This window comes from Platalea leucorodia, assembly GCF_965183815.1.
Source record: "Platalea leucorodia genome assembly, chromosome: 6".
NCBI lineage: Eukaryota > Metazoa > Chordata > Aves > Pelecaniformes > Threskiornithidae > Platalea > Platalea leucorodia.
Genome location: NC_138828.1, coordinates 44,220,141 through 44,233,385, shown reverse-complemented (window position 1 = coordinate 44,233,385; position 13,245 = coordinate 44,220,141). Strand labels below are relative to the sequence as shown.

Genomic DNA, 13,245 nt, shown 5'->3' with positions numbered 1-13,245 from the left:
ACTATAATACAGTTTAAAAAAAAAAAAAAATACAGTGAAACTCATGCTTACTCTGTGTCAGCAAAGTCCTAACAGTACAGCAAAGATCAGCTTTTCTTGAACTTTCTTACGAGGATGGGTAATCCAGTTCTCTGGATGAGGATGCAGGTCACAAATAGGTTAAAGTCGTAATTACTAATATAATTTTCACATAAAGTCTCTGCTGCTGTCCTCGTACAATATGGTGCTCATAGTTATTCTCTCCGTAGTATACACATCTTCAGAAAACATGCCATATCACTAAGGGTAATTTTTTTCCCCTCTGTGTCACTTTGCTTGTATGTATCACTTGAAGAAGAAGCCGTAATTTTCTCCGGTGAATCCTGATCCTTAGTTATGCTGGAGACCAAAAGTCTTGGTCAGAGACTATTCTGAGCCATGGTCTCAGCTCTCTATGCCTTTTCTTTTCATCACTGGGACCTCCGGCTTATCAGAATATGGCATATTTTTCCAGAAGGTGGCATATTCTGAAATGTCATTGGATCACAAAATCTCATTTACTCTTTTGAAAACAGGACCAGCTTGCAATATAAATATAGTTGCTAAAAGAAACTAGTTTTGCCTAACAGCTTTTCTTAAAGATTTTTTTTTTCTTACAGATGTTCATCTGTTTAGCAATGCCTCAATCTGCTTTTCCTTCTATATGTAAAGAATGATCCATGGAAAAAGAATCCTATGGGAATACAGGTAATGTTATTAAACTCTCTGCAGCTCCCCTGAAAACATTTATAATCTGAGATCCTGAATAACAGCCTTCAAGTCAAAAGCAAGAACTCTACAAAGTTACGCTCCCACTGAGCTCATAGAAACACCAGTGTGATTTTGGCACTTGTTACTTTGTGGAACCTTTAATGATAATTTTTCTCAAAAAAATTTCAAAAGTGTACTCTTGTACACAATTGTGATTGGCTTTATTCTTATCTCTCAGGTCAAAAAATTCACTCGGTATACCTGACTTAAGAGTCCACAGAACCCCCTCCAGCATATTGTCAGACATAAATGTTAACAGCATTACTGTTAAAACACAGCAGTTTTTTATATTAGTGTAATTGCATATTGTGAAGATTATTTTGGTTACTAAACAGGAACTCTCACAGTTGTTTCTCTGTTTTGGGTTTATCTACCTTTGATTGTTTCTGATTTAACTGTACTGGTATAGCAATGCCTCACGCAAGATCCTAGGGATTTTGGGGCAAGGAAATGTGAAAATGAGAGAGACAAAATCCTTGTTCCTCAGCTTGTCCGTGTCTACATATGAAACATCTTTTTGTATGTGGAGAGGGGAACAAGAGCAGGACGGAGATCTCCAGTTCAGAGTGAGGCAGCTGTTTCACGCCCCATATAAATTCTGGCAACAAGTACTTAGGCTAGGCGGGAAGCACAGTACAAGCGGCTCAGACAGATGTTGTCAGGATAACTAGCTGTAAACCATACTTTAAGAACTTGAAAGTGTAAAATGAAAGCAGCAGGGCCGAGGCCCCCTCGGGGTGGCTTGGGGGGCTGTGGCGGTGGCCCTGCCTTGGCGGGTCTCCCTCGCCTGGCCCAGGCCGCGACGCGGGCTCCCAGGGCGCCGCTGCGGGAGCAGCAGCTGCCGGCTCCCTGCCTGGCCGTTAGCGGCGGTAACGGCTTCTGTGAACAGGTGCTTTACATCGTTTCGTCATCTCGTGACGCCTGTGTTCAGCTCAGACCAGAACCGTCATCGTCTTGGGGAGGAAAAAAGCCTCGGTATGGAAAGCGAGCAAAAAGCTGCTCGGAAACCAGAAGCTAAATCGAAATACAGACAAAAGCCGTGTTTTCAGCACTCCCCTGTGGCGCGCCGCCTTCCCGAGCTCGGGGGCGGCGGGAAGCGCAGCCCGCGCTTGGCTCGGGGCGCGACAGGGCTGTGAGGGGGGCACGGCACGACGCGGCCGCCCTGCCACCGTGGCACCGCCGCCGCCCGGGGACTACGCGTCCCGGCCTGCCCCGCGGCGGGCGGGCGCGCTCCCAGCCGGCGCCGCGCCCCGCTCTCCGTGCCTCGGGCTCCACCTTCAGCCCGACCGCCGGGCCGGCAGCGGGGCCCTGCTGAGGCGCAGCGCCGCGGGGCCCTGCCTCGCCTCCCCCCTTCCCTCGCTCCCTCCGCGCCGGGCTGCGCCGCCCCGCCCCGCCCCGCCCCGCGGAGGAGACGCGGGGTGAGCGCGGCGGCTCCGTCCCTCCGCCCCGGGCGGCGCGGGGCCTCGCTGCGCGCGTGCGCGGCCGCCCCTCCCCCGCTCCCAGCTGCGGGGGTGGGGGGCGGCTCTGGCGGAGGCGGTTGGGGCGGTTAGAGCTCGCGGCGGGCGCCCTCAGCCGTGAGGGCCTTCGGTCGCTCGGCCGCGGTCGGAGGCGGTCGGTGGGAGCCCAGATCTCCCCTTCCTCCCTCCCCCAGAAAGGGAGGGGAGGGAAAAAAGAAAGGTTTGCCGCGAGGGGAGGGCGGGCTCCTCCTCGGGGCTGGGGGCGGTGGCCTGACGGGGCAGCGTGGGCCGCGGCTGAGGGCGCACAGGTGCGGGCGGCGGGGCGGCCCGGCCCGGCCCGGCCCAGCCGGGCTGGCTGCGGTATCCCGACTGGCGTTTGTTGAAAGGCGTCCTCCAGCGGAGTTGGAGCTGTGTGCCGTGAGGCGGTTAGCAGCAGTGCCGTTAGAGCCCTGGTGGGCACGGATTAAGTAGTTGGTTCTGGGAGAAGGGCCGTAGAGGACAAAGGTGGTACAGGCGCTTGTGTGTACTGTGCGGGGACCTAGAAGAGCCTGTTGCTCAAAAGATACTTGTTTTTTCCTACCTTTATTTGACATGGGAATATAGGGTAATTACTGCTACTGCAGTTTTTTTCTCTCAAGTCACAACTCCAAAGAATCTGTATGGCTCTTTTGTGCTAAACTACAAATTGTATATGGCTGTGTTGGAAGTTGGCCTTATGCTTCCCCTGTAAGTACGTGGTTAATGCACAAGGGACTTCCACAATTCCTTCCGAGAAAAGCAGAATCACTAAATTTTTTTCCCTTCTCACAGAGACCAGAATGATACATTTTAAAGAAGGTCTCACCCCACAGGCAGCTTGTTGGGTCCTGTGTAGCTAAGTGTGTTCAGAATTATTTGGAAAATACATCTAGGTCTGACAGCATTTATAAACAGTATAAGATGGTTCACTTGACATTGCTTAGGGGTGGAGGAGTTAGACAATGACTTCCAGAGATGCCTCCTAATCTATATTATTCCATGTTTCAAATAAAAATAAGAGAGTAGGCATGCTCAGTGCCTGTAAGAAGAAAATATGAACGAAGAAATCCTACTACAACATTGCTGCAACAAGTAGGCAAGAACTTCCAAGAGTCATTGTGGTAATTCTGTAAAAGAAGAGATCAGTCATGATGGAGAAGGCAGACTGAGACTTTGTTTCTAAGAAAAAAATCTGTCAACAAAATATGTGTTGTGCCTTTAGTCTGCTAAGGTAGAGCTGGCGTTACTGGGGTGCAAAGCCTCTTGATTCATCTCTTGCAGTCTAGCTACCTAATGAAGACTACCCAAAAGATTAGTCTTTCTGGTGAGGCAGTGGTGCCTGTTTTTATCACTAAGAAAGTGTCTTCACACAGGACATCTTTTTGTACGTGTTCTTTTGAAAGGGCCGCCACCTGAGATAGAAGTATTTAATCCTCTTCCTACTCCTAGGAAGTTGATTTAAACTTGCCAGTGGAAGCAGACACATGGGTTGATTTGAAGCACTTAGGCTTACTTTGTTACAGAAAAGGACTGTCTGCTCTTCCAGGCCGTGTCACAGAAGACCAAAATCATTATGCCATTGTATGAGTTGATGGTGTCCTTGTATGCCTAACACTGTGTGCTCTGCTGGTTATCACACATCAGAAAGGGTATAACAGACCTAAGTAAGGCAAAGGGAGGGTGGCAGGATTAAGGGCTTGGGCAGTCTTTAGTGAGATACAGAATGGCTTCCGTATGTATAAGAGTAACTAAATAGACCTTAAAGAGGATATAGGGGGAGGGTAGAATATAGAAGAGTAGCCTCTGGAGTTACAAACAGAAAGGGAAAGATATGAGGAGAAACGTATAGTATTCTCTAATCAGAAAGCAAATTAAGAACAAAAGGAAGTACTCTTCCCCAAATAATGAAACTTGTTGCCTCAGGATGTTATGGAGACAAAGTATAATTGGGTTCAAAAAGGATTTATTCAAATGTATGGAAAAGAGGTTCATTACTATTGCTTGGATTCTGCCTCTGGCTCCTCAGGAAATCCCAAAACAGCTGATTTGTTTCTGGAGGTTGCAGAATATAAGAGCATTCTACGGAAGTGCTTTCTTCTTACACTCCTTCCTAAACATCTAAGGTAGCTACTTCAGAATCATTTCACATTCCAAAAAGCTTCTTTTTCTTCAAAAGCAGAAACAAAAAACCTAAGGCTGGTGATGAAACATAGTATTATGTAGTGGAACTTAGTATTAAACTAGTGTAAATACAATAGTATCGAATCATGCTTAGTAGTGTTTGCAGTGTGGATGTCCAACACAGATACTTAGGATGGAGTGAGACTGTGAGGCTAAATGACTTCAGTACAAAAGTAGTGCTTGCAAGAACAATGTGATTACGGCTACTATGCTGGCTTTGAATAAACAGCTGAACGATACATTATGGGCTTTAGATACATAAATCGCATATTTCATCAACTGAATAGGAGTTAACAGCGAAATGCTAGATTACATGCATCATTTTTTTACTAGTTAAGAAATCATTAAGAATTAACTTGCATTTGTTAAAGTGGTGTCTAATTTAGTTCAAGTATTATTTTTTGGTGAATAAAAAATTAACAAATCACTAGTTCTATAATCCAATATTGCAAAATGCTACAGACTAGTAAGGGCTGGGATGTTGACAAGAACAGTGGTTATTCTCTGCTATATTGGACCTGAAATTCATAGTTTATTTGCAATTTGTGAATTATTTTTGAAGATGGGCAAGGTTTGCGCCATTTTTGGAGGATCCCGAGGAATAGGAAAAGCTGTTGCAGAATTACTGGCACAGAAAGGCTGCCGCCTGGCGATTATTGCTCGAAATCTGGAAGTAGCCCAAACCACTGCACGTAATCTTGGTGGTATGTATGCTGCTTTGCAGTACTTTCTTCACTGTCCAGTGCTTAGGTAACTTGTAAAAGCAGTAAGTCATAAAATAAACCTCATTGTTTAAGTTGATGAAAATGAAAGTAAAGGCTGAGAAATTTGAAAGAAAAGCTATATCAGTACAATTTTCACAATATTCTTTGGGAGAGTTAAGTATGTTACAACTCATATCTTGTGGATAGAATAAGTAAGATGAAAGGAATTGTTCAAGGTCACAACAGGGAGGTGGTATGAATTGAGTCATCCTTGGCTCCTGACCAAGCCAAAACTGAGACCAGTCTGCTCATGCTGAACTTCTGATTTCAAAAGGCCAAAATATAAAACCAGAAATTGTCACGTAACTGATCAATACGGTACTTGAAAATTGCCCTTATTTAATTCTCTGGATATTAAATGCGTTCCTCAAGTTACAACTAGTTCAACATCTGTTTTAGCAATTGACTTGATCAATTCTGAAGAAGGTTTATGAATGGTATACCACCTTTTAGTATTATTACAATGTGCCTTTATTTCAATACAGCAGGACATCTGGCACTTAGCTGTGATGTATCCAGCGAACAAGAAGTCCAAAATACTTTTGAGGAGATGCAGAGGAATTTGGGTCCTATTAACTACTTGGTTAATGCAGCTGGGATCAACAGGTTAGTTATTTGTTACAAGATTATATGTAATTCCAGATGACCGCATCTTATTATAAGGTGCTAAGGGCCTTTGCATTTAGTAAGAGTATGGTTACGGAGTACATCTGAAAACAGTATTAAGCGCTCACCTATATCATGTTCCTGATGAAGGTAAAATTCTAACATGACATAGCTTTCACTGTAGTTTCTGCATTCTGAGTTTGAGTTCCCTCTCTGCTCCTCTTTCTTCCACTTCCTCACCCTGAAATAGTCCAAACCAATGTTTGATACCTCTCTTCAAAGGAGGCTTTGTTGCCAGAAGCATAGCTGAATTTTCTCTTGCTATGTGTCCTCCTTGCAATGTCATCATTTTGAATGCTAGAATGTATAGAAACATATAAATCCCCATGAATATTCCATTCATCAGTCATGTTTTATTATGAGTAAATGTGATCATTGGGCTTGTTCAGTGAGTTGTTTGGGGTTTTTTGGCCTGTTTGTCAGGGATGGTTTGTTACTGAGAACCAAGACTGAAGATATGATAGCCCAGATTCACACTAACCTGTTGGGAACAATGTTGACGTGCAAAGCTGCTGTAAAAAGTATGATTCAACAACAAGGAGGTGCTATTGTCAATATAGGTAAGTTGCTTGTCTAATCCAGTGGAATTCTATGTAATAGTTTTCTGGAAAGGTTTAGCAGGTGTAAATTGAGTATTTTCTTTGTATTTAGACATCCTATATTTAGCATTTCTACATGAATGCTTATTCTTTTGTGTGATTTCAGCAACTTCTAGATGCAAAACCAGCTTGTTTCAGTAATAGAGTGTTTATATTGGTTTATATATTGTTTATGTATTGGTTTGTATATTGTTTATATATACCTTAGAGTTTATATTTTATTGAAAAAAGAATTTTACCATTCTTTATCAGCTCTTTCAGTATGTAAATCTACCAGCTGCTAGTTATTAACTAAGAATCAAATGGGTACAGTTGGTTTCTTTCTTTTTTTTTTTTTTTTTTTTTTTTTTCTCTCCTGTGCGAGGATATTTTTTTAGAAAGCTTTTCATTTTACTCTGCTGGTGCCTGTTGGTCAACATAGATACATGGATTCCACAGAAATCACAGATCATTGAGGGATTTGCTTGTCCCAGCAGTAGGCTATAAAGTACATTTAGTAGTATACTTTTAATTCCTTTGCTTTTAATCTGATTTTCCATTCCAGATTTAAAACTAAAATGATAAAGCTAGTGCAAGGTTTCAGATGAGTCATTTAATCTTTTCTTCTCTTTGATGTTTCTTTATTTTAGGAAGTATTGTAGGACTTAAAGGCAACTCTGGTCAAAGTGTATACAGTGCTACCAAAGCAGGATTAGTTGGATTTTCACGGTCTCTTGCTAAAGAAGTAGCAAAAAAGCAAATTAGAGTCAACGTGGTTGCTCCAGGTTAGTCTTTGGGAAGTTCCTACATCCTTGACTGTTGCAATACATGATCATCAAGACTGCTGAGTATTTGCTGTACTCTGAAAGTAACTTAAGACAAATTGCTATTATTTTCTTCAACTTCTATAAGTAAATGTTTTTAATTTCTTTTTTTCAGTTTAAAGTATAATACATTCTTTTACAAAACCTTCAGCCTTTTTAAGGGAACACTGAGAAGTTTGGAAGACTGTGTCTACCTGCTCCTCTATTCATTATAACATCATAAATGTCTTTTTTCCTTTGTTCCTCCTTCAAAACCTGCTGTCCTTGCAGATGGAAGGATTAGAACTAATTATAGACAGAGAGCTGCCCCCATCTCCTGCTGAAGAATGCTTCTTTGTTATTAGAGAAACATGAAAGACCACTTGAAGCTGGCATGAAAGCATGCCTGTCTAGCCCTGTAGTAAAAGGAGAGAGTCTGGAAGGAAAGTTCTGTGAGGACAAGGCTGTGATTTCACAAGACGATCTAGTCGAAGCAAACCACCACCCTTAAGGAAAAATCCCTTCTGTCTTTTCTGACTTCTTCCGCTCGTAGCTGTGTACTCTGCTGCTCAGACTTTCCCTTCTTGGTGGCAGCTAGAAAGCAGATAAGATCAGCTCTTTATGAAGCTGCAGCTTATGTGAAGAGAAGCGTAGCAGTGGGAAAACTGAATCTCAGATAACTGAAAATTGTAAAGAAATGTCCGTCAAAAATGTCAAGAAATATGCTTCAAATGGATGCTATAATAGAAATTATGCAAGTGCTGTCGTAAGTTCTAAAATATAATAGAAACACTTGGAAGCTGTAGGGGTTTCTTGCCAGAGATTTCATACTCGTGGTTTTATTGAGAAAGTTTTGGTGAAATGAGTGTATTTTGTCTTCTAGAAGAGTGATACTAAATATGGTTTTGGGGCCCAATTTTAGTTACCTTTTTTTATGGACTTCTACAGATTGATTATTACATCAGTGCTTCCAAAACCATAAGGGATTTTACTGATTAGGCAAAAAATTGATCTTGGCCATAAAATGATGTGGACTGATTTCTGAGACTTTGAAGAATGGTAGCCGGTGCTGAATCTGGTAGTAGATTTCACTTTGGAGGATTCCAGGGAAAATCCGCTAGAGAAATTTAGTTGAAGGTTAGGTAACTCTTCAGTCTCTCTCCTCTCTTAGGCTTTATTCGGACAGAGATGACTGCTCATTTGGAAGAAGATCAGCTGAAGAAAGCAATTCTGCTTGGAAGATTTGGAGAGCCTCGTGAAGTTGCACAAGCTGTTGTCTTTCTTCTAGAGTCCCCTTATGTTACAGGGAGTACTCTAGTTGTAGATGGAGGCTTGCAGCTTCTGACTTAAATGCTACCTTGGATAGGTACCTACTTTAATGTCATGATGGTAATATATAACTATATTCTAATTAAAGGGGGAGGGCTGGAAATTAGGTGAAGATTGATGTATGTAATTGACTTGATTTTATTTAATCAGAGGAAGAATTCAGCTGGGAAGTCCAGCGTGTATGCTTAGCTGCCTGAAAGAGTCTGCTTGGTATTATGAAGTCTGTGTATGTAACAATTTGAAAAAGATCTGGTTTTGTTATGGTGATAGTTTTAAATAACATGCTGATACATTTTTAAAGCACTATATTTTTATAAAGTCATGTTTTCCAATTTGGGATAGAGTGGAGACTTGATTCGGATGATCATGTTACACTAAGGTTAATAAAGTGCAGAGGCATGTTTTGGTTGGCAGGTGTGATTGCATCAAGATTTTCATGTCGGGTGAAGATTGCGAACGGCATCATTTTTCATTCTTATCAGTTAGTCCCTACGGAGTGGCAAGGAGTTTCCTTTGGGTTTTGTTTGTTTGTAGCTAACACTACAAAGCTAGGAGCTTCTAGATCTTCAGCATACCTGAATTGCCTTTAGGAGATTTAATTATATGCAATGTGTTTTTATAAAGACAAAACCTGCCCAGTTCCATTCTTGAATGTATGTACCGCATGCATTTAATCCACTAGCACTTGCATGTGTACGTTGAAGGACTATTGACTGGTCACTGGAGTTGCTCATTCTGTAATATTCTGAGTTTGAGCTGCACATACGCTGGTGAACAGTACAGTTGCAGACCTTGCTGCATAAAAGACTTTTCACTGACTCAGGACTCAGTAGATGTTTAGAAAACACGTATCGCTTCCCGAGTGTGAAGTCAAGGTGTTCTGCTCTGTATCTTCTTGAATGCTCAGTTCAACTGTTACGTTGATGTATGTATAGTCAATAAACCAGCCATTTATTTTATTCAAAGCAGCTTTTGAAGCAGAGTAATTATTCAGCTGTAAACGATCCTGAGTGTTCTTCTCTTGCTGAAAAATTACCAAAAATTTGACCTCAGGCTTTTCTATTGAGATCAAGTAATTTTTTGGTAATTGATGTTTTTATCATCTCTGAAGAAAACTATGAATGTGGTTTAGGACCTTCACTTCTTAGCTCCAGTGTTCGTTGCATCATGATCCAGATGTTGATTCAGCTTTTGAAATTACTTCCCGTCTTGGCACAAACCGAAGAAGAGATCTCACTGATGATAACTTGAGTTTTTATCGTCTGAGATTTTCTTCATTTGTGCAGCTGAGAAATTTTGTCTATGTGCCAGAAGACAGCGCGTGTTCAAGCTTCTCGCAGGTATGTATTGGGAAATAATACAAGGAATGGTTGCATATTCGGGGGATTTTACAGCTGGTTTTGTTATTGGCTTTGGAATATAAAATACCACTCCTTTCAGGAGTCCTTATCTTGCTGTTATCTCTTTGTAGAGAGGTGGTGTTACTTGCTCTGAGGAGTTATGTGTCATATGTGTCTTTGCACCAAAAATATAATTGCTAATTATGCTTCTCTTTGATAGGAGGAATTGGCCAGAGAATAGATGAATTTTTTCCGAGGGCACTGAAGGTGAGGAAGGACAGCTGGTACTCCCATTTTTACTGGTCAAGTAGTAATATGTCAGTAACGTGGCTGCTGCCCATACCTGTCCTTAGTATTTTACAGGCAAGGCCTGTGTGACATATCTTGACCAGAAGCCAAACTTAAGAGACTAAAAATAATTTCCTCTTAGTGAGTTCTGACTCCAATTATTATTGTCCCTTGTTTTGTTGGGTAAGGGAACTGTTAAGTAAGTTATTAGCAATGGCATTTTTAGTTTATATTTGTGATTAAAACCTGGAATAACACCCTCAGAAGAATCCCAGCCTGCTGCTAAGTGATTTTTTAAAAATGTTGCGATACTTACTGTGCTTTTATTACTACTGTTTTATAGGACTGAAGTGTTGGTAGCCTTGAAGTCATATTTTTAACAGACCTTTTTTTTTCCTTTTTCTTGAAACTGGTAAATTAGAACGGAAAACTAGTTAAAAACAGTAATCCATTTCAGCGTTTACTGTGTAGATCTGCTCTAGGAAGTAGTATCTGTTAGACTAGGCTTGTGTCTGGCCTGGCGCGATGTCTGAGACAGTGGAAGTAGTGAACACGTAGGGTAGGTAACAGATCAGCTGTGTGGTGATGTCTCCTTAGCAGACTCTTGTACCTCCAGCGATTTGTGATTGATATGTTTGAATCTGGCATTTGATAGCTCTGGTTGAGGCCTGCGGGTTCTTACGTTCAGTGAGACATTATAACAACCCTCTTGTGCTCTCTCTGCGTCGCTCTCGAATTTGTAGACCTCAGTCGTATCCTGCCTGCCTCAGTTGTTTCTGTTTCAAACTGAAGAGTGATATTTATTTTAGTTGATTGTTGCTGGAAAGCTCTTTTGTACCTTGCATCATCTTTGTTGTCCTTTACTTTTCCAGTTTCTCAAGGAGGGAGGAGCAGGTAGAACCTCTCACAGTATTCACTGTGGATTTATCTAAAAAAAAATTAGGATGTTCTGTGTTTTGTTTTATATTGCTTCCAAAAATAATGCCTAATTGTTCTGCCTTTTCCTAACCTTTACACTTACGTTTTCAGAATCTATATAAGAACAATAACTCAGTCCTGAATAATTAACGGTGAACTTGGAGTCCGTTTCCTTATATATGTATTTAGGACTGATTTTTTGTGTTTCCCCCAGTGTGAATTGTTCTCATTTATCTACAGTGAATTTAGTCTGCTGGTTTTGACAGCTGTTTCCTCAGTGAAATGGTTCTGCAGTTTTTTAATTCCTTTATCCCTTTATTACTCTGAGTAACTTAGCTACTGGAATATACTGTGGCCTTCAGAAATTGCTGTCTCAGAACCCTTATGAATAGGTTGTGCTTTGCTAGCCTCAGGGTAGGTGCGTGTGGTGCTCTGTTGGCGATCTGTGTCGTTAGGAAAGAACGACTGCTGATTCACAACCTTTGTCTTCTATCTTTAAACAATTTACTGATACAACTTCTTCTACTCTTGGCAGCCCAGCATCGTCAATGGTTTTTGGCAAGGGAATGTGTCAGATGCCTTTTAGAATTTCAAGCATGCTGTATTAGGTCTCCTTACTCTCATCTCTTTTTAGTCTTTAGAAGAACTCTAAGGTGTTTATCAAACATGACTTTCCTTTGCAAAAACAACACTGACTTTCCTCAGTATGTTTATGCAGTTGTTTTCGTGGCTTTAGAACAATTTCTGGCAGTTTGCAATGTACAGAAAAATATAATTGGTCTGTAGTTCCCTGCATGCCCCTGGAATCTGTTCTTAAAAAACAAGTGCTCCTTCCACCCACAAAACTCCCAAAAGCTTGCTGTCAGTTTTGTCAGCTTCCAGTCATTTGATAATGAGGTGGTTTTAACCAAGAAGTTTCACGCTGCTTCATTTCCTTTAGAGTTTGGGAGTGATAGCCCCCAGCCCCGTCACCCTTTGCTCTGTAACCTCTGCTGGTGTTTTGCTCCGAGGGGTAAAACTTCCAATGAGTTACTTGTAGAGGTTCTGCCCAAGTTCCTGCATGGTACCAAAAACTGATAGAGGGTTCTGTTCAGAGTTTGGGGTTTTTTTTTCCTCTGTGGCCTTGCCTTCCCTGAGCACTTTGCTTTTTATTTTGATCATCTGCTTGGCTTACTCAGGCACGGTAGCTGTTCCTCAGGAGGTGGTCAGTTTGTGTGCAGTTCTGCAGATTGTTCCTCTGCACTCTGATCTGTCTGTAGATTTTGCATTCAGTGATAGATTCCGTTTGACCGCTAAAGCTAGACTGCTGGTTTTACAAAGGTTGGCTTTTAAATTCTAGTAGCTTTTAATCCATGCCAGCTTCCCCCTCCCCACAAAAAGAGTTTAATTTGGCGTCTGTATTTAAAGTTGTCATACTGAAGTTGAGTGCATACAGTCTCAGTGTAGTCTTGAAGCATTGCATCTTAATTTTTTTTACTTGTCTTTTTGGTGTCACTTTAGCATATTTCCTTATTTTATGTTGCTCCTTTTTTATGGAAGTCTGCAGTAGTGGACTGTTGTCTTTAGTAATAAACTTGATCAATATTCTTGCAGAAATAAAAGTTACCATCGCAAAGCCCATCTTTGAAAATAGCATTTTGACTCAGGTCTTGTACGCTCCCAGGGACCGCAGCCAGGGTTGAGTGACCCCGTTTGGCTGCATGAAAAAAATATATTAAAAAAAATGATCTTGGCCTCTTCAGTGTGACATTTATTCAACCTGCTGCTAACTGCCGTCCTTCATTACAGTTACGTTACTGGTCTTACAGTCCTTGGATGTCATAGCTACTGCCATCATCTTAATTCTGTAGGTAATAATATTGTCTAACAACAGTTTACCTTATTAGACCTGGAAATTCAATCCATATTGGATTTGATGAGTTAATATATTGATATTTAGTTTGATTAATTTCTTATATATTTTGTATCAATATCTTGCTTATCATCTCTCTTGCTTCCATCATATTTCTGGTATGCTCGTTATATCACTGTCCTTGATTAAAAACAGACTTTGGGTTTTACATCTTGTGCTGCTAGCATTCATGCCGCTATATATAAATGTTTGGGGTTTTTTG

At 41.4% G+C, this 13,245-nt stretch overlaps 1 protein-coding gene across 2 annotated transcripts; it reads left to right on the top strand.

The window, feature by feature from the left end:
* The first annotated feature begins 2,330 nt into the window (after positions 1-2,330).
* CBR4 (carbonyl reductase 4) lies at positions 2,331-9,545 on the top strand. 2 transcript variants are annotated; one of them, XM_082315548.1, is made up of 7 exons: positions 2,356-2,466; positions 4,291-4,387; positions 5,008-5,149; positions 5,695-5,815; positions 6,299-6,435; positions 7,104-7,238; positions 8,428-9,545. In XM_082315548.1, exons 3-7 carry the CDS (start codon positions 5,008-5,010, stop codon positions 8,604-8,606), a joined length of 714 nt encoding a protein of 237 aa, XP_082171674.1. In that variant the 5' UTR covers positions 2,356-2,466; positions 4,291-4,387; the 3' UTR covers positions 8,607-9,545. The 2 variants fall into 2 exon arrangements, with proteins under 2 accessions (XP_082171675.1, XP_082171674.1); XM_082315549.1 differs by lacking the exon at positions 4,291-4,387 and having other exon boundaries at positions 2,331-2,466.
* The last annotated feature ends 3,700 nt before the right edge of the window (positions 9,546-13,245 follow it).